Source organism: Nannospalax galili, unplaced genomic scaffold (assembly GCF_000622305.1).
Source record: "Nannospalax galili isolate Female #2095 unplaced genomic scaffold, S.galili_v1.0 scaffold1314, whole genome shotgun sequence".
In the NCBI taxonomy this organism is placed as follows: Eukaryota; Metazoa; Chordata; class Mammalia; order Rodentia; family Spalacidae; genus Nannospalax; species Nannospalax galili.
In genome coordinates this window covers 206,054-227,559 of record NW_008333976.1, presented here as the reverse complement: position 1 = coordinate 227,559, position 21,506 = coordinate 206,054, and the positions used below count along the sequence as shown (strand labels likewise).

General features: G+C 52.1%; 1 protein-coding gene across 1 annotated transcript in view; it reads right to left on the bottom strand.

The window, feature by feature from the left end:
- Mgat5b (alpha-1,6-mannosylglycoprotein 6-beta-N-acetylglucosaminyltransferase B) overlaps positions 1 to 21,506 on the bottom strand; it is a 70,246-nt gene extending 48,740 nt beyond the window's left edge. The window contains exons 1-3 of the mRNA XM_008828922.2: positions 21,026 to 21,506; positions 17,060 to 17,172; positions 5,662 to 5,809 (exon numbers count right to left, since the gene is read on the bottom strand). Of these exons, the coding sequence (XP_008827144.1) occupies positions 5,662 to 5,809; positions 17,060 to 17,172; positions 21,026 to 21,093 (329 nt within the window). The 5' untranslated portion in view covers positions 21,094 to 21,506. The remainder of the gene's footprint in view (positions 1 to 5,661; positions 5,810 to 17,059; positions 17,173 to 21,025) is intronic.

Here is a 21,506-nt window from a genome sequence, read left to right as displayed (position 1 = left end):
TTTTTTGGTCTTTTTGAGACAGGGTCTCCCTGTAGTCCCAGCTGGCCTGGAACTCACTATGTAGACCAGGCTGGCCTTGAACTCACAGAGATCCGCCTGTCTCTGCCTCTCCCCCCCACCCCCCGCAGTGCTGGGATTAAAGGCATGCACCATCACGCCCAGCGAGACCCATCTTTTTAAAGTTGAGTGTGAAGTCACAGTAAGAGGGAAAGAATACCCCACCTGGCCCTCACACACAGACCCTTGGGGGCTGATCTTCGCCGCAGTCCCTGCATAGCCCACCCCCACATGGTCACCAACACACAGATGCATAGCCACAAATTTCTGTTTTGAAATAATGCTTTTCTTTCTTCCTAATCTGAAAACAACAACCCCTCCCCTCCCCATCTCCCAAAAGCGGGAATTCTGCTGCGTCTCCTCTCTGCACCGTTTCTCTTAGACTGAATTTTCCACACTTAGACTCTGGCTCTTTTTATAATCACAGAATTTGCTTTCCCTCTTAACATTAAGATCTCAGCATTTGGGGCCGGCACACACCTGTAACGCTTGGAACTAACCTTTCCAAGTGCCAGGCACCTGGCCAGGTAATCCCTTCTTGAAGGGTCATCTTCAGTGTACACCTGCAGAGCTTAAGGTTCAGAGCCACAGCTCAGGTAAGCAACTGGCTCTGAGTCAGGTGGCCCCCGATGCAGCCCACAGGCCAGGCCAGACACAGGCACCATGGCTTCCGACACGACCGACCTGTAACTGCTCCCAGTCCCTCTCCCACAGTGGGAGCGCCCACTGCCTCTCCTGTGTCCCTTCTCCCACTCTGGAGCCCCCAGCCCAGACTCTGCAGATGGGGGACAGTCAATAAACAGGTGTACTTGAATGAGGTCAGTCACCAACTTCAGAGCTGCCACCCCTGCAAAGAAGCCTGATGGGAAATCCAAAGATCATAACTACTTGGCCGTGGGATGCATAATACAGTGTTGTTTGCCTCATTTCTGCCTCCCTAATTATGTTCTCCTAGGCTAAAATAGCAAACTTGCTTTCCCCAAGGACACACCAGCCACAGTGGAAGATGAGGCAGCCCAGAAGCTTCCAGAAGGGCAGGAGGAGGACAGCCCCAGATTATTAATTCTGAAGTGGGTCTCCAATGGCAGATGGCAGAGTTGGCTAGGGGTGGGGGGCTCTGTAAGGTGCCCAACTGTGGCTGTGGCTGGTCAACCCTGGAGTAGTTGAGATATAACAAGGCTGGTATGTTTGAGTACCAAGCATGTGCGCACACAGCCTCCCAGGAGCTCTAGTACACACACACACACCCCACCTCTCTCCCTGTGTCCCAAAGCCACAGTGTCCCTGCAATTTATGGCTCTGCCTGTGGAGTTTGATGGGCTCCACTGGTCATGATGGATGGCTGCTATTTCCCGAGATGGAGCTTGGAGGTGGCGCGTGCTTCCCCCACCCGCAGAGCTCCCTCCTTCCCCGGGAGCAGATGAAGGGCAGGAAGTGGAGGGAGGGGCAGGCCAGGGCTGGGAGAAGCCAGAGTTAGTAAATGTGCAGAAACCACCCCCACACCCTATCAAGCTGGGTCCCTGGAACCTTATTAACAATGTAGCACCTTCTTCGTGGTTGGTGGAGCGCTCCAACCCCATCCTGGACAACACACCTGCGGCCTGAGGTCGGTCTCAGGGCTGGATGGAGCCACAGGGCAAGGAGGACAGGGGCTAGGTCTGAGAGGGCACAAAGAATGGCAAGGACAGAAGGAAAAGTGGCCTCATGCTGGGGAGCCCAAGGAAGCCCAACACCTCAGCCAGCTCCCTCTCTTTCCCACTGGCTTCTCTCCTTCGGCTTTCGCCAATGGATATCTCATTTTTTTTTTACACAGCAGTCAGAGATATCTTTTTAAATAAATCCATTAAACCCTGCATCTCAGCACACTAAAAAAATTATATTTAAATTTGACATCAGGCTGGCAAGATGGTTCAGTGGGTAAGGTCACTTACTGCCAAGCCTGATGAGCTGAGTTCAATTCCACATGGTGGAAGGAACCTCACAAGTTGTCCTCTGACCTCAACACACGTGTGTGGCACATGCACACACACATACACTCATGCACACACACAAATAAATATCAAAAAATAAAATACATATTACACATATAATATATAAACATCCAGATGTGGTGGTGAATTCCTGTAATCCTAGCACTCAGAAGGTAGAGACTGGAGGATCAAACATTCAAGGTCATCCTCAGTTACATAGCAAGTTCAAGGCCAGTCTGGGGTATAGGAAACCCTATCTCAAAAAACCCAAAATAGAGCTGGAGAGATGGTTCAGCGGTTAAGAGCACTGGCTGCTAACAACCATCTGTGATTCCAGTTCCTAGGGGATCTGACACCCTCTTCTGGCCTCTATAGGCATTGCATGCATGGGCCCACTTACATACATGCAGGGAACACACTCATACACATAAAATAAAAATAAATAAATAAGGACTGGAGAGCAGGCTCAGCGGTTAAGAACACTGACTGCTCTTGCAGAGGACCTGGGTTCGATTCCCAGCACCCACATGGCGGCTAGGAACCGTCCTTAACTCCAGTTCCAGGAGAATCCAAAGCCCTCTTCTGACCTTCTGTGGCATTGCATGACATGGGTGCATTCACATACATGCAAGCAACACACTTGTACACATAAAATAAAAATAAAATATTTTAAAAACCAAAGTAAATAAATAAATAAACAAACAAAATATGGGCCAGGGACATGGTTCAGTAGAAAACATGCTTGCCACACAAGCATGAGAACCAGTGTTTGGACCCCCCAAACCTGGGTGGCCACTTGCAATCCTAGCACTCAGGGGTCAGAGTGGGGCAAGGTGGCTGGTTAAACCAGTGGGAATCGGTGCATTCTGGGTTCAAGGGAAGAGATTTTATCTCAATAAATAAAGTGGACCTTAACATTGGACCTCCACAGGCACTCCGACATTCATGTACCTGTACACACACATATGCACCCACCCACATACAACACACACACACATGAATACCACACACACGCAAAATCAGAACTAAGTAAGTCCAGCAGCTTCTCAGGGCTCCAGCGGCCAACCCCACATGGCCCGGTGCTGCCGGATTCTTCACACTCACTGTTCTCGGCCATATCGACTTTCACGTCACCTTTCCCCATCCACATGCCAACCCCAGGGCCTTTCCGTTTGCTGTGACCTCATACTCCCTATTCCTGGTTCCCTGTGTTGCTGGCTCATTTACCTTTGAGCTCGAACCCCACAAGCCACCTTATGTGAAAATCCCTCTTCTAGTCACCCACTTGCTAATCCTTTGGAGGCTGTATCAGTATCTAGATATCTCCTAAGCTCCTTTTTATGGGTTATTGCTGGCCTCCCCCATAGGAACTTTGCAGAGTTCTTGGTAGCCCCAACGCTCAGCTCATGAGCAAATTTCTCTTATTTATCCTGCTTGATGCTAAATCCTAGGTGACACCATCTCTAAGTAGGGACCCGGCACATGCTGAGCAGTACCAAGGAGGCACAGCTCTCTGCCAGGGAAGAGATCCTGTGTGAGCACAGGTCTGTGGCAGGCCCTGCACATGATGTTCCACCAAAGCCCAGGTTCCAGCACTGTGATGTCAGTGTGAACATTTTTCTGAACCAGAGCACAAGGGCTGGGAATGTGACTCGGTTAGTAGAGTGCTGGCTGCTCTTGCAGAGGACCTGGGTTTGGTTCCCAACACCCACATCATGGCTAACAACTATCTGAGTGCTCGCCTAAGATGCTTGAAGCCCTGGGTTTGATCCCCAACACTGCATCAAATGGGCATGTACACGAAGCAATACCAGCACTCAGGAGGTGGAGGCAGAAAGATCTGAAGTTCAAGGTCATCCTTGGCTACATAGTGAGTTTGAGGCCAGCCTGGACTATATGAGCCCCTGTCTCAAAAACAGAAGGAAAAAAAAAAAATCAGGGCATAGACTCTAACAAAGAAATTTCTGATTTGTAAAGTAATAGATATGAAAAGTTTCACAAATGGATAAAGATGTCTCAGCAGATAAAGGCATCATCTTCAAGCCTGTCAACCTGAGTTTGATCCCCAGGACCCACATGGTGGAGTGATAGAACCAACTCCCATGAGTTGTCTTCTGACCTGCACACACACAGCATCATGCATGTGCACCCACAGAAAATAAATAAATAAAACTTAGCTAAAAGTTAAGAAGAAAAAGATTTAAAAAAAAATCTAGGCTGGATGTGGTGACAACAGGTCTTTAATTCCAGCACTCTAGAAGCAGAGGCAGGTAGATCTCTGTGAGATAGAGGCCAACCTGGTCTACATAGTAAGTTCCAGGCCAGCTCGGGCTACAGGGAGATCCTGACTCAACAAAACAATAACAATAAAATGCACCCAGCTTCACCAGTGGTCTGTGCCTCTGAACCTGGCACCCCAGAAGCTGAAACAGGAAGATTGTGAGATGAAGGCCAACCTGAGCCTGATAGCATCTCAAAACACATATACACACATGCGCATGCGCACACGCACACACATACACGCCACACGCACGATGCACAAACACACATACGCACATAATAGGAGGCACACAACACAAAATGTATTATTTGTTGTTTTTGTTCTTGCTTTTTTTGAGAAAGGATCTATGTAGACCAGGCTAGCCTTGAATTCACAGAGATCTGCCTGCCTCTGCTTCCTGAGGGCTAGGATTAAAGGTGTGTGCCAACCACGCCCAGCCTACACACAGTGTATACAAAGTGTGTGTAAAAAAGAATTTAGGGGTCTGGAGAGATGGTTCAGTGGTTAAGAGCCCTGCAAAAGACTCAGGATCAGTTTCTAATACCCACATGACAGCTAATAACTGTCTTGGAACTAACCCAGTTCCAAGAAATCAAATGCCCTCCACAGGCATTGTGTATGCATGTGATGCATTTACATACGTGCAGAGAAACACTCATGCTCATAAAATAAAATAAATAAAACCAAAAAAAAATGTTCAAAGCACTTAGAACAGATGGAGAGAACTTGACATCAAGGATGGAAACTGCTCCAGGAAATAGAAAGAGACTAGCTTTCACTGGTGATGTTTTGTTTAATGAGGACAAAGACAGTGCACAGACGGGACAAAATGTTAATGGTTGTTCAGTCAGGGATGAGGAGCCTGCATTCTGGATGTGCTTGGTTTTGTTTGGTGAGGTGCAGTGCGGGATGTCAGGGTATGTGTGTATACACGTGTGTAGGGACTAGAGCTGTCAGCTCTCCTGTTCTGTTATGCCCCCCACCCCCCACCGCCCCTTATTCCCTTGAGAAAGGCTTTCTCACTGAACCAGGAGCTAGGCTGGTGGCCAGCAAGACCCAGCAATCCTCCTATCCCCACCTCCCACAGCGCTGGGGTTGATTACCCATCAGCATGGTCACACCCACCTTTTACGCAGGTGGTAGGGATTTGAACTCAGGTCCTCTTGGTTATACAGCAAACGCTCTTACACACTGAGCAATCTCCCCATCCCTGTTTTTGGCATTCTCAAATTTTCACTAGTTTACCAGAAAGGGAACCTTGGTTGAGCTCCAAAGGCACATTTGAGACTGTGCTGTACTCCCAGCAACCCAATGGCACCCCCAGCTCTGGGCTGCAACCCCAAGTCCTCTTACCTGTCTGCAGCTAAGTGTGCATCACTGGCCATATGGTGTGACTCGCTGCTGTTCTCCAGCCTGGCCAGCATGTCCATGCGCTTCACCATCAGCTCCAGCAGCTCGCTCATCTTGCGGAGGACACCTCGGGACTCGGAGCCACCTAGCACTGTGGGCAGAGTGTGGGCACGGTCAGGGGAAGCCCGACCCCCAGCCTCACTCTACCTTCCCAGGCCACTGAAGGGGAGGGGTCGGCAGAGTGTGCCCCTCAGCTCCCACCCTGCAGGGCAGGACCCTTTATTATACCATCTGTAGATGATATGCTGAGCCAACCTGCTCCCTCCCTGCTGTGCAACCTGGGGAACTTTTACTACCTCTCTGGCCTCAGGTTTACAGACTGTACAATGCAACTAGAGGTAGAACTCTAAGGTGCCCTGGGCACAGCAAGAGTCTGTGATAGCATGGAAGACCCTTGTTGAAGGGGAACCCCAGAATCCCCATACCTTACTCCAGATAGAATTTCCTGATCAAGCTGTTAGCCATCATGACACTTGTCCTCCAGTGTTATAACCCCCAGGCCAAGCCTACATTTGTTGACTGGAACTCTGGACCTGGGACTCTGGAACCTTCTCTGTTCCTTGTATAATTCTGTCAGGAACAGCCTGTGTTCCAGGGGTCCGAGGCCTGTTGTTTGTTCCATGCCTTCACCCCTGCCTTGCCTCTGAGTCCTGACCCTCTCCTTCCACTTCTTTGAATCCCTTGTTAGATGTCCTTGTCCTGAGTCTCAGACTTCTTAGGGTAAGGTACTTACTACCCCCGCGTCCCTCAACCCAGGCCAGGAAAACCCTGTGAATAAACCCAGTGAATGACACACACTGCCGGAAGCTTCGGTTGTCAACCTGACACACCTGGGAAGAGGGAACCTCAAATGGGACATTTCCTTTTTTGGATTGACTTGCAGCATGTCTGTGAGGCATTTTCTTGACTGTTGAGTGATGTGGGAGGATCCAGCCCACTATGGGTGGTGTCAGCCCTGGGCAAGTGGTCCTGTGTTGTATAAAAAAAAGGCTGAGCGCAGGCCAGAGGAACAAGTTGTAAGTAGTGTTCTTCCATGGTTTGAGTGTTGGTTCCTGCCTCTGGGTTCTTAAGCCTCCAGGTTTTTCCCTCCGGGTTCCTCCCTCAGGCTCCTGCCTCCTGGTTCCTCCCTCCAGACTCCTGCCTCCTTGATCCTGCCTTTGGGTTCCTGTTCTGCTTTGGTTTCTGCCTGGTTTCTCTCGATGATGAACTGTGACAAAGATGTGTAAGCTAAATAAACCCTTTCCTCCCCCAAGTTGGTTTTGGTCAGAGTATTTTATCACAGCAATAGAAAGCAAACTAGTAAACCCACCTACCAAGACCCCTCTAACCACCCCGATCCCCCTTGATCACCTCTCTGACCCTTCTCCATGTGAGGCCTGGCTCAACTCCCTCCAAACCACTTCAGTCAAGCTCTAAGCCACTCAACAAACATGCAGAGACACAAACCACAGTGTTTCTGAGCCACCCAGGCAAGGTTGGGCAGGGAGGATGTCAATGCTTGGGATCCCCAAAAGCAGACCCTAAGATGAGGGTTAGAGAGAGTCATTCATTTGGGAGGTAAAGACAAGCTCAGTAGGGGAAGGGTATGTGGCTACCAGGAGAGTGGAGGTAGGGAGACAACACAGAGGCCATTGCCACCCTGAGCAGCCACAGCCTGGCCCTGCTGGGGAAGCCAGAGCCAGTATGGGGGTGCCCTGGGTCACCCCACCTTGGGCACCAGGAGCTGCAGCAGTTATGTATGCTCTGGCACTAGGTGTTGGTTGTGTTCTGGCAGTTTCCACCTGCCCCCTAGTACTGGCAACTGGAAGTCTGTACTATGTGTAGTGGAGGACAAAGAACTGAGGGATAGGGGTGCCAACAGCACCTGCTTCTCAGAAAGTACCAGAGTGTGCCAACAGGCTCCAGAATCAAGCAGAGCTGGGGAAGTCACCCCTCTGCTCTTGGCCCCAACTCAAGATAAGAAAACTGAGCCCTGTCTGCAGTCTAGTGTCCCTTCACACACAAGAGTCTCTGAGAACAAGAGGCAGAAGGCAAAGGGAACGGAGGGCTGAAGGTGACACGCCAGTCAAGGAGAGGAAGCAACAGGGCCTCCTGCCACAGGGCCACTTAGAACTCTGTCCCTCTCCCTCATTCTGCCAGGCCCAGACACTGCCGGCTGCTGGGCTCCTCTGGCTGGGCTCCCTGGCCATTGGCACCTGCTTGAGGTCAGGGGGAGGCCACAGGAGCCCAGATGGATCTCACAGGCTCACCTGGGAAACAGCAGTTAAACATCAAAAGCAGAAAAGACATGGTCCATAGAGACTTGGCCCTGGCCCTGAAGAACAGCCACGAATGGGGGGCCGGTGAGAGACGGGGAGCTGAGAAGAGGAGGGAAATCGGTGTCCCAGAGGCTCCCCAGGATATTAGGGGAAATGGGGGAGGGAGGACAGAGGGGAGGAAGAATGCTGTGTTCTCTGTCCCTCAGTAACAGAAACAGCAAAAGGTCTTTCAGTTCTAGGAAGATGACTATTTCTCTGTTTCGTTGTGATGCTAGAGATTGAGCCCAGAGCCTCATGCATGCTAGGCAGGTGCTCTAACAGTGAGCTACAGCCCTCGTCTAAGTGGGCTTTTCTAATGATAAGTCGGGAAATCTCACGATAACCTTAGATAAAGCAACCTTGGGGTTTCTCCCCACTGTACCCCTCTCCTGCTCACTCACATGCAATCAGTGAATCAGTTAATGGGCCAACAAGACCAAAGCAGCTCCCTCTCTCCCAGGCTCACAGAGACCAGGGCAACCATTATTCTTTCAAACCCATCTGCTCTCGGAGTCCACCCTCCAAACACAACACCCAGTGCTCAGCCAGTGCTTGAAGCATCAAAAAGATGCTGAGGACCGTCACTTCAACCTGTAAAAGAGGGGGACTGGGGAAGTTTTGACCTGGCCACTACCCTGCAGAGCCAAAGTGTGCCACCTGTGTTGCGGATAGCTGATGGGTGTTGAGGAACTGTGCAGTGCGCAGTCTGCTCAGCTTCTCTGGGCAGTCCTGGTGGACCACAGCTCATAGCTTTATCTGTGGTAGCCCTTTCCCAACAGGAGAAGCACGAGAAAGAAAAACCAGACCACACAGCTGACCACTCTAGACTATGGAGCTGCCTAACCAGAGCACTCGGTCCCGAAGGGCCCACAGTGTCTTGGTTAGCAGCTCAGAAAGCCCATGCCATGGCCTCCAGGGTCCTGCGGAGCTTCCTGGATGCTTCGTCCAGCCCTCTGCCCCTTTGTCCCCACCACCTACTCTAGCTCAAGCTTCTTTTGCGACACTATTCACTGCCTGTACCCACCCATCATGGGACCTCCATATCACCCCCCCCATGCTCCTGCCCCACTACCCAGGCTACAGAATAGCCCAAAGGCCAGTGCAGGCCCCAGGTGCCTGTAGCTTAGTAGAGTCTGGGCAGCAGAATGAGGGCCTGGGGCAGCCTGGAGTAAGAATCAAAGCTGGACTCTAGTCCCACTCTGCCACTGGGCAGGTCACTTCCTTCTCTTGGCCTCAGTTTCCCCTTGGGTAAAATGGGGGGAGAGAGGCTGGGAGCTCAAAAGATGGCTCAGCAGTTAAGAGTCCTGGCTGCTCAGCCAGGCGTGGTTGTGCACGCCTTTAGTCCCAGCACTCAGGAGGAAGAGGGAGGTGGATCTCTGTGAGTTCGAGACCAGCCTGGTCTACATAGTGAATTCCAGGCCAGCTGGGGCTACTGAGAGACCCTGTCTCAAAAAAGACCAAAAATAAGAGTACTGGCTGCTCTTGCAGAGGACCTGGGTTTGGTTTCCAGCATCCATATGGTGGCTAACAACCATCCTTAACTCCAGTTCCAGAGGATCTGATGCCCTCTTCTGGCCTCATGGATGTTGCACACACGCGGTACACTTACATACATGCAGGCAAAAAAATCAAACATAAAAATGTAAATAGAGTAAGCACATTTTTAAATGGGAAGGTAGAGCCATTGAGCTCTAGAGTTCTATGTCCTTGACTTTCTCTTACTGCCAATAGCATCAGGAAAGGACAGGAAGGGGAAGGAAAGGAAAGAAAGGTGGGGGTGGCAGAAAGGGATGTGTAATGTGCCCCATAAAAGCTGACAGGGGAACCTCTTGGAGATTTTTGGCCGTGTTCCTCTGACCCTGAGTGGGCCAGCGTATGGCAGATGCCCTGAGCAGACAGAACTAAATGACTGCATATTTACACAGGAAGACAAGTGTCCTGGTGCAGCTGGAGAAAGGACGAGGGCAGAGGTGCTAAGAGCACAGGAAAAGCCTGTGCAGGGGCCATGGTGTATGTGGGGGGCGGGGGGCGGTGCTTCTTGACACAGGTGCAAGAATTTGAATCTGCTTGCTATGCTGCAGTGGTCTGAAGTCCCTGTCCCATGATACCCACCTCGCCCTCCCCCAGACAGGTGGCTTATATATAAACACAGGTTTTTGGACAAGGGGCTTAGGAGGCACAGAGTGTCCTTCCCACTGGGTCAGTGGCAGGGAGTCAAGAGGAGGCAGGAGAGAAGATGTTGAGTTGGTGCCTTTACCAAAGCCAGAAATCAGAGCAAGAGATGGCCAGGGAAATGTAGGTCACTACACAGACACAACATGCATGCATGCACGCACGCACGCATGCCCGCCAATCTCTGGAGTTTATGGGGTTACTCTCCACAATAGGGTTTAAGCCACTTCTTAAAAAACGTCAACAAGAAGCGTGACCCCCAACACCAGAGGACTTAGGGACATACAGGTGGCCACTGCCCAAGTTTCACTATGCCTCTGGTTGAGGAGACAGACCAAGTTTGGATGCCTTTTAAGGCATTCTCTTCTTCTAAAAGAGGCAGCTCAGGAGCGCCTCCCACCTTCTGCGGAAGCCCTTAAGCATGACCCCACCCTGCCTGGTAAGCTCATTTCCTGCTCAGGAGATACCCAAGGACAAAATCAGACATAGGTACCCAGGAGGGAAGCACGTCAACAGGCAGGCCCTCTCCAAGTGGCAGGCTCTCAGGTGTCACCACTGGCCAGGGACTGTCGGCAGAGCCAGCTGACATCTCTTCCCCTGAGCCATTTCCCACTCTTGGCTTTGGCTGAATTGAAATATACTTACTGAGAGGCCCAGGCAGTCTGGGAGGTAACACTCTCACACTTGCTCCCCCTCTATCTATTTACATATAAATAAGGAAGGCTGGGATGCTGCAGATATAAATGAGCCCCATTTAGAGACTTTTAGGTCATCTAGGTCTGTCTGCTCCCCAGACACTCTGTGTCTCTGTCTCTTCCACTCTGTCTTGTCCCAATCCCTATTTACCTCTGGCTCCCAGGAAGTGATCAAGCCCCCACCTGCTAGAGAACAGAGACCCACCTCCCCAGCACTTGCAGAGGAAGCTGGGACTCACCGTTAGGACGGCTGGCGAAATGAGCACGTTTTGATTCCTGTGTAAGACAGCTGCTGTAGGCCCAGCTGAGGCAGTGAAATTCTGGGCTCTGAGTTGCAGACATCAGGGCAGACCTCAGGAGGCCAGATGAGGCTCTTCCTCCACCCACTGCCACCCCCAATTCATAACCAGTCTCAAAAAAAAAAAGCACCCCAGACCCATCCATGGAGCCTGGAGCATCTTCCATTCCATCTCCAGCTTAAGGACTGGGTGGTCCAACAGTGCCAGGACAAGGGGAGTCTCAGGACAGCTGAGCCCAGAGCCTCCAGCCTGGAGGGGCTCCCTAGAGAAGATGCCCCCCAATTTCTGCAAGACAAGATCCCACAGGCCAGCTCAGGTGGAACTGAATGAGAACACTAGGGCTTCCTTAAGAGAAAGGAGGAAGAGAGGACTGAGCTGGGCCTTGCTGTTTGGGGACAGCAAGAGGTAGGTATGAAGCATTTCCCCTACCTCAGGCCTCAGCAGCAAGCTGAGTCAGTCCTCTTCCCAGTGGCTACTTCTGTCTTAATCTCAAAGATGAATGTGCAGAACTCAGGAGACATGTCACACTATGTCCCAAGCTAGAGCACTTTATGGTGAAGTACAAAGCAGCCCAGAGACGGTAAGCTGGCACAGCACACCCCTCAGTCACACCACGAAAACAGAAACTGAGAGGAGGCAAGAGGAGAGTTCTGGAAGCTGACCGAGTTGTTCCTGGATCCAGTTGCATGGATGGTAGACATGCTCAGTACCCCTGAGACCCCAATTAAAAGTGTTGCTTGTTTGTTTGAGATAGTCTCACAGTGTGGCTCTGGCTAGCCTAGAACTCATATAGACCAGGCTAGCCTTGAACTCATAGAGATCAACCTGTCTCTGCCTTCCAGGCACTGGGATTAAAGGCGTGTGCACTGTGCTTAACTAATTAAAAGTTTTAAGCACTTGCTTACACACACACACACACACACACACACACACACACACATACACCTCTCTAGTGTAACATTGTAGCCCTGGGCACTTCTCTTCCTTCTAGGGAACAAGATCTAAAACTTGAGCTAAACCCCTACCAAGACACAGTCACTGTCCACCCATGGGACCCCGCTTCTGTGTGAGGAGAGATGCTTTCCCGTCACTGCTCAGACTGATTTGCTGACCAATGCAAAGATAACAAGTGACCTGAACAAAAATGCCTCAGTGGGCTTCCTCCTCTTAATTCTGTTCCAGGACTGCAGAATATGGTTATTCAACAGTCCAACCACGGCCCACCACACCCAGCAGCCCTCCCAAGCCTTCAGCTCCACAGCCTGCCAGCCATCCCCTCCATCCTCATTGTGGATGTGCTAAAATCTACAGGGCTTCCTGAGGAACCGCTCCAGGTATGTAACAGCATGGAGTTTGAGGGACTTTGTAACCCACGATGCACGCTGCTCCCCTGGCCTGGTCCCCTGTCTTGGGTCCCGCCAACAAAATAGCTGTATCCAAGGGCATGAAAGACCTGGGGGACAGTGAGAAAGGGTTCTCTCTCTGGGGTTCCTCTAGGCCTCCCTTTTCATCCACCTCTTCTTCCTCCTCCTCCCCCTCCTCCCCCTTCCCCAGCATCTCCCCTCCATCTCTCTCCCTCCTCTTCCTCCTCCCCCTCCTCCTACATCTCCCCTCCCTCTCCCCTTATCCTGCATTTCTCCCTCCCCATTCTCCCCTCTCCCCCCTCCTCCTCCCTCCTCCTCCTTCCTCCCCTTCCTCCAGACTTTAGCTCTGTATTTCAAGCACTCGGTTGCCAGTCTACTTGGCCCTAGATGAGTTTAGTCTGAAAACCACAGCACACGGAGAGTTCGCAACTCCACTCCTAAGTGCCTACATGTGTGTTCACCAAAGGCCACATGCTGGAATGTTCCTAGCTGCACCCAGTAAGTGGAAACAACTGAATGCCCACCAGCATGAACACAGGGTGTTATCACACAATGGAAGTCTACACAGCAAGGACAAGTGATTGAAGCCATAGGCGACAGGGTGGGTGAATGTCACGCGCACAATGCTGAGAAAAAGATCCACTCATGAAAGAACACCCGTGACATGAGGCTCCTCTCGTGAAGTCCAGAAACTAGGCAGACGTCTTCTGTGCTATAAGAAGTCAAGGTCATGGGTCAAGTAGGATAGCGCACACCTGTAATCCCAGCACTCAGGGGGCAGAGGCAGTCTAATCTCTGTGAGTTCAAGGCCAGCCTGGTCTACATAGCAAATTCTAGGTCAGCTGGGGCTACAGGGAGACCCTGTCTCAAAAAACCAAAACCAAAACCAAATCCAAATCAACAAAATAAACAACCGATCAACCAAAATCTCAAATCCAGGGCTGGAGAGATGGCTCAGCAGTTAAGAGCACTGGCTGTTCTTGCAGAAGACCCGGCTTCAAACCCCAGGGCCCACATGGCTGCTATCAACCATTCTTAATTCCAGTTCCAGGGGATCCATCGCCCTTTTCTGTCCTCCTCAGGCATTGCAGGACATGGGTGCATCTACCTATATAGGCATAACACTCATACACAAAAAATAAGTCAAAGTCATGACTGTCCTTGGGGAAACGGCAACTGGAAAGCATCAAAAGAAGAGCTCTGGAGGCTGACTGTGTGACTTCTGATCTGGTTACATACATATGGACACACTTTGAATCTAGTGGATCTCAATTAAAAGCTTATTGGCCAGAGAAATGCCACAGTGGGTTAAGGCACTTGTTTGCCTCACAGAGCTTGTCAACTTGACACACCAGGGAACACGGAGCCTCAATTGAGTTATTTCCTCCATTGAATTGGCCTGTGACCATGTCTGTGAGACATTTTCTTGATTGCTAATTGATGTAGGTGGGTCCAGCCTGTTATATGTTGGTGCCATCCCTAGGCAGGTCAGCCTGGGCTGTATAAAAAGTAGCTAAGGCATTGGAGAGGTGACTCAGTGGCCAAGAGTACTTGCTGCTCTTCCAGAGGACCTAGGTTCAATTCCCAGAACCCACATGGCAGTTAACAACCAACTTTAACTCCAGTTCCAAGGGAAGCGACACCCTCTTCTGGCCTCCCCACGTGTGGTGCGCTTACATAAATGCAGGCAAAACTCTCATACACCAAAAATAAAGATGAATAAGATTTTTTTTTAAAGAAAGTCGTGGGGCTGGACAGTGCAGTGGTTAAGAACACTGTTCCTGCAGAAGACCCGGGTTCGAATCCCAGCACCCACATGGCAGCTAACAACTGTCCGTAACTCCAGTTCCAGGGGATCCCACAGTCTCTTCTGTCCTCTGCGGGCATTGCACGACACGGGTGCACTTACCTACATGCAGGCAATACATGCGTACACATAAAATGAAAAATGAAATATTTAATAGGAAGTCGCTAAGCAAGCCATCAGAAACAAGCCCGTAGGCCGCATTCCTCCATGGTCTCTGTTGCTTCGGCTTCTGCCTCCACGGTCCGGCCTCGAGCTCCTTCCTGCCTGCCCGCCACAATGGCCCATCATCTGTAAGATGGAGTAAACCTGTTCTTCCCTAAGTTAGTTAATCAGAGCAACAGAGAACACCATACATGCCTGTCAACCTGACTTCAACCCCCAGAACTTACGGCAGAGGAACAAAAGTGACTCCAGCAAGCTGTCCTCTGACCTCCACATACATCACATGTACACCCACACTGAGCACACAAATCATACCCACACATGCAATAATGATAAAAAAAATTTTTTTTTTTTTGAGATAGGATCTCACTGTCTATCCCTGGCTGGCCTGGAACTTGCTATGTAGACCAGGCTGGCCTTGAACTCAGAGATCTGCCTGCCTTGCTCCTGAGTGCTGAAAGCAAAGGCATGCACCATCGCGTCTGGCAATAAACAAACATTAAAAAAATATATTTGAGCTGGGCACACGCCTTTAAACCCAGCACTTGGGAGGCAGGGGCAGGCAGATCTTTGTGAGTTCGAGGCCAGCCTGGTCTACATAGTGAATTCCTGGTGGTGCACACCTTTAATCTTGGCACTCAGGAGGCAGAGGCAGGTGAATCTGAGTTTCAGGCCAGCCTGATCTACATAGTGAGTTCCAGGACAGCTGGGGCTACAGGGAGACCCTGTCTCAAAAAGACCAAATATATATATATATATATTTGAAAAATTTTGGTATCTATACACATACATACACCATGGCCTGGATAGTTCTCTCCCCTCTGTGGAAAAAGATCTAAGACTTGTCCTTCTACTAAGGCAAAAGCACTCAGTGCAGACCACCAGCCATGTCCCCTATCCCCAGCCTTTGTGCACTGGGCCGTCGGGTAGAAATGTTTTCTTGGCTCCAGACCCCTTAGGGAGACGAAGCAAAGCCCAGTCACGATCCCAACTTTCTCAAATCCCACTCCCACTTTTCAGACCCCTGAAGTTTCTGGAAGCCTGGGTTCCTGAGGCCCAGATAGGCACACCAGCATCTAGGAGCAGTTCATCTCCCTCAATACCGAGCCTCCAGCCACTTACCCCCAGGTCTCCCTCCCAGGCCTTTACAACCGCCCCACTCTTCCAGCTGCAACCCCGAGGGTCTCTCTCATACACACCTTCTTGGTCCTCCTCCTGCCCCAAGCACTCCTCCCACAGCGCCCCTCCCTGGAACAGCACATGCACTAAATGTGCATGGAGCCTTAGCAGTGTAGCTGCTGATCTGGACCCCCTACACACACACAGTATCTTACCACAAGCTTACAGTCACCGTGGGGAAACAGCTCTACCCCACTTACAGGAGGGGAGCATAAAGCTCAGACATTGAGGGATCTCTGGGAGCCACACAGGGTCCATTACACTAGGCTGAATGACAGATACGTGTAATCACTTCTGGGAGCTCTTGCAAGTTTAAAGAAGCATGTGCTGAGCCAAGGAACGAGACAGAGGACGGCTACCAGATGGCAAGATAAGTGCCACTCAAAGCGCCCACTCAAGCTGACAACCCATACCACTAGGGATGCCTACAACACTCATTATGGGGAACCAGGGAGCTAGGCAGCTAAGTAGTTCAAGGAGAGGCTTTCCAAGAGGGACTCCCCAGCTGGGCGGGACCGCCTCGCAAAGCCAAACAGCTCCAGAAACCCCACTCATCCACTTACCTCAGTCTCCCCTCCATCCTGTACTCTTCCCACTATTGACCCAACGAAACCCTGCGGCACACTGGGCGGCTGTTTGTCCATGTCCAGCAGCCCGGTGAGAGAAGTCAACAAAAGCAAGGCCCAGCTTTCAGGACAAGGGCTCCTGGCTTGTCACCATCACACTGTGTGGCAGCCAGCTCAGTGCCATGTATAAGCCCATTCAGTCCAGTCTCTGAGAGTCACTACTGTTCTCCATCAGTACCTTAAGTGACTTGACAACAGCTAGTAAGTAGAGATGGAGACCTCAGCCTGCTGGTCCACAAAACCCACACTCTGCATCTCTACCCCACATCTCATAAGCATCATACAGGCCAGGGACAGAACAGGACAGGGAGAGACCTATATCCTAAGAACTCAGAGAGGAATCATGGGAGTCCCTCACAGGCCTGTCCCCCACCACACCTTGCCAGAGCCAAAGACACAGAACACATGTGCCTCAAAGAGTCAGGATGTCAAATTCAAAGAGACCACCCCAGACACCTGAATGAAAAAAGCAACACAGGAGCCCCATCTGACACCAGGGAGATCCTGGTTCAAAGTTCTCCTTCTCAGCCTGAGAGTGCTAGCTGGAAGAGGCCTGTGACACAGGCAGGACCAGAGCCCAAGCAGTGTTCAAGGTCATACAATGCAAGCTGAGGCCCCTTTCCTGTTATATATTACATATGCATTGGCCAAGAGCCCTGGGACAAGGTCCAAGAAAGCACCTTGAGGCCTTTCAGCTACAGAATGCCTACTTCTTTCTGATGCCCCTGGCCCCAAGATACCTTCTGTGCGGATGGTAAAGGGTGAGTCTCCCAGGCGCCGGGCAGAGAACTGGCCTCCCAGAGATGTCATCAGGAAGCAGAGGGTGAAGAAGCCGATGCCTAGGACAAACAGCCTGCAGGGAGAGAGGAACAGGGCGAGTCAGCAGGATGGGTCAGCTGGGCATGCCAGCGACACAGCAACCCAGCCTCTACCTAGGAAGGGCACACATAAGCTTTAAAAATGAGTGCATGGGCTGGGCAAAGTGGCACACACTGGTAATTTCTGCACTTCGGAGGTAGAGGCGGGAGACTCAGAAGTTCAAGGTCATCCTCAGTTACATAATGAGTTCCAGGGCAATCTGGGCTACATGAAACCCCATCTCAATGAGTAAATGAATGAGTGAAAAGACCTAGGGAGGGATGGAAAAATCAGAGGGTGGGAGGCTTTGTTCCAGGGCCCGGAAGACTCACACCCCAGTGGGACAAAGAAACTGGCCACATGGAAAAAAAAACAGGGAAGAAATCTGAACAAGGGCCAGCCTCAAGACAGAGGCTGGTTCATCTGGAGCAGCAAGTTCTCAAAATGTGGTACCTGGACCAGCAGCATCACCCAAGAACCATTGGCAATGGATGTTTGGGGGCTGGGGATGTAGCTCAGTAGAAGAGTGCTTGCCTAGCATGTACTAGGCTCTATGTTCAAGCCCAGCACAGGAGGAAGGGAGAGACAGAAAGGAGAGACCATTCTGGGGCCTTCTTCCTGAAAGGGGCCCCTGGGACAGGGTAGGTAATCTGTTTTAATCAGCTTTCTGTTGACACTGATGCACACTAATGTGTGAGAGCCACTGATACAGATGGAATGACGAGACCCAGTGCCAGCAAGAGGGTAAGTAGGCGGTCCAGCTGAGACCCACCTGGATCCCATCAATCACCTGGGCCACCCTGGGCTCTGTGTACACAGGCCTTGCCTCTTCCATCTGTCATGAGCTCACTGTAACACTTCCTTATCTGTATCCTAATGGAGTGCCATGTGCCCCTTCATTCTTAGGCGGTAAGATCTCAAGGCAGGGCCACATGGCCCCCCTGCCAGACCCACTCTCCCTCAGACTTCTCTATCAGGCTTGCACACAGTGGGCTCATCGGCACGCACCGCTGAGGGGTCAGGTCACACTCTCCCTTGGACATGACATGTCACACAGGTGTGCCAGCTGTCACACAGGGAGAGCAGGCCAAACGTGACATCATTCGTTCTTTTAATCCATTTTTAATCCATATTTATTATCTAAGAGGTTCCAGACACTGAGCTAGCCCAAAGTGATAGCAGGGGACCAACCTGAGCCTCTGCCTCAAGCAAAACCAGCCCCAGGCTCAGCTCCTATAGCCAAACAGGATGAGCTGGCAGCACAGCCCTGGAGGAAGTCAAAGGTGGCAGATTTTCTGAAGCCTTAAATCTATCAGAGGACTTGATGAGCTTACAGAGTTGAAAGGAGGATAGCCCCTTTTCTCCAGGTCAGAGAGAGGCACCCCACGCAGTATAGAGCCAGGATGACCAAGGAGACCCCTCAAAATCATGCCTAGTGCTTCCATATGCCCCACCTCCACTCTCTGTCCCCACCCCAGGTGCCTGTTTGTGTCTTTATGCAAAACATACTTTGTACATTTTAATCTTCATTACTTGAAACTGGCAGAGCAGTGTTTAATTAAAACTTGGTCCATTAAAGGAAACATAATCGCAAAAGAAAATAAAAAGCCCAACAAAGCTCCGAGCCCATATTTAAAGGAAGCTGTTAGGGATCAAGTCAGTGAAGGACAGGACCTGCGTACACAAGGGGCCCTGGAAGTCTTCCCAGGAGACAACGCCAAGACCGTGTCCCTGATTTGGGGGTCGGGACATGGTGAGATGCAATGGAAAAGATGACCCAAGGGACACTCCCCTAACCTCAGAGAGGCTCTTCACTGGATTCCTCTAAGCCTGGGGGTGGGGCTCAGAGCACACCCCAGGAAATCTCAGAGGGGAGCCAATATTTTAGCTCACAGTCCTAGGACAGGGAAGGACTTCCCCAGCTCCAGTCTCTTGCCCCCCATACCCCCACCATGGAGTTATATTTAGGGCTGGAGATATAGACTGCTTGCCATGAAAAGCCCAGACCCTGAGGCTCCAACCCACTGCTTCAGCGCTCCCCCCCGCCCAGTCCCCAAGCCTGGGATCCAGGGTCCCTCTAATGCAGCTGGTGGCAATTTATAGTGGATTCAAGTTAAAGTGGTGCCATCCATTCGTACAAACACCCAAGCAACATTTCAGGAGCATCTCCTGAATAAAGGCCCCGCAAGTTAGGAGGATATATTCCAAGTCTTGTCCCTGGCCTCCAATCTGAAAATCTGAGGGGACCTGAAGACAACTGCACTGGTAGCTATGGGTCCCCAGCAGCCTAGAGAGACCGTCGGGTGAGGCTGCAGTTCTGCCTTTAGATGAGAGCACGCAGAGGAGGTTGGTACAGGACGCGGGGGGGGGGGTCCAGGCTGGGGTGTGAGCGCTGTCCGTGGTGCTGGTGACCGAGCTGCCAAGAAACGATCCCAGAGGTTGGGCTTCCTGCGGGCTACATACAGGGAGGTAGACTTGGGATGTCAGACCCGTAAGAACCCTCACCGTTGATGGGCAGGCCAGGGAGTCCAGGATCTCCATGAACAAGAGTCTTACCAGAGACGCCTGTTTCACTCCATGGCTTCTCTGGGGCACCTTAGGCCAGGAATTCCTGAGATTGTCTCCAAATAACACCCTTAAAGTCCTGTCCTCAGAAACTCCCCAGTTGCACAGACCTCTGCACTCTTGCACCTGACCCAATGGCTGCTGTCCGCAGAGGCTGCCTTCTCAGCTACACAGAACTGGCCCAGCATGCTAGGAAGAAAGAGCCAGGTGGACCAAGACTCCCCTGACCCCCAACCTGTCTGGACAAGGGAGTGACATGAAAGGCAGTTTGGAGGGGTCCAAGGCCTGGAGGGAACCTGCCAGCCCCTGTCCCTGCTAACTCCAAATGCTGCCTCTGAACCCCACCTGTGGCCTTGTCCCAGGTCCTGTCCCCACTCTGGTGCCCGCCTCTCCCTCTGCATTTTCTTCAGACCAGATGCCAAGCAGGGCAACACTCCAGCCCCACCAGGCACCCTCTGCCCCTTCCCCAGCCTGGCCTGAGGGCCTAGCTTCTGTGGGAGCCTGGAAGAAGGAACAGCTGCAGGCCCAGCAGGTTGTGAAGTTCCCTTCGGATAACTAGCAGGTCCCAGTGAGTCCCTCACAAACTCACCCCAGCCTGGCTGGGAATTGCCCAAGGTCCTGTGTGAGGGAGGGGGATGTAAGTGCTCCATGTTCCAGCTGAGCCTGTTTTGGCTCTTGGAGATCCGAGGACTGGGAGCGAATCCTGAGCAGAAAGGGTCCTTGTCCTCAATCTCTGAGAGACACCCCCCCCCCCGCGTCAGAGACAGGCGGGGGCCCTGCCTGGAGGAGGGGAGGGCAGCGAGGGCGGAAATAGAGGGATGGGCTAGGCAAAGAGGATGGGCGGACCCACCTAGGAGGCCACGGGCCAGACAGGATGGAGTGCCTCCCAGCATGCCAGCACTAACTTTGCAGCTCAGACGGGACCCACTCAAGGTGGAAAAAACTTGGAGGGGGACAGTAAAGAGGCTTGCTAGCTGGTGCCACTTTGGAGCCCAGGACCTCAGTCTTGGTGTTTTCTAACCCCGTTCTTATCTCTCCACACCCGATTCCACCCCAGCTTTGATCAACTCCAGACAGGTCCAGAATTGCAACCCCATCAGTGCAGTCACCCCGAACCCCGAATCCATGTTTCCCCATCCCCATTGACCCTCACCTTTGATGGAAGCGCAAACCTCCTTTACCACTTAGGATTTACCCCCCTCAGGGACCGGACCTGGCCCACCTCCACCACTAGCCCCCTGGGGCGCAAAGACCTACTGGCGCCAACCAAGCGAGAACTTTACCGAAAGGGTCTCAGGGTGACCAGGCATCTTCTGACCATTATCTTCCCATCCGGGTTGACTGTGATCATTGTTCAAACTTGTGTGGACGAGGAGCCACGGGCGAGGCCGGACGCACCTTCCCGGGCCACGTCGTCGTCGTCGTCGGGGGGGCGCCCAGCGAAGCTGGTGAGGGCGGAAGCCGGGTGGGGAGCAAAGATGGGGCGCAGGGCGCGGTGGCTTCGCTGCTCCGGAGGGGATGGCGCGGCCTGGGAGCGCAGGGCAGGGGATCCGCGAGGGCGTCGGGCCGGGGGAGGGGGGAGGTCTCTGCGTCTCCGCCCTCGGCGCTTCACATGTTGGGGACCCGGAGGCGGCGCGCCCCCAGATCGCTTGCCGCGCGTCTGCCTGCTCGGGCTCGGTGGCGGGGCGGGACGGCGCCGCGGCGCGCAAACGGGCTCCCCGCGGCGGGCGCCCTCATCCCCGGGCCCGCGCGCTCCCAGCCGGC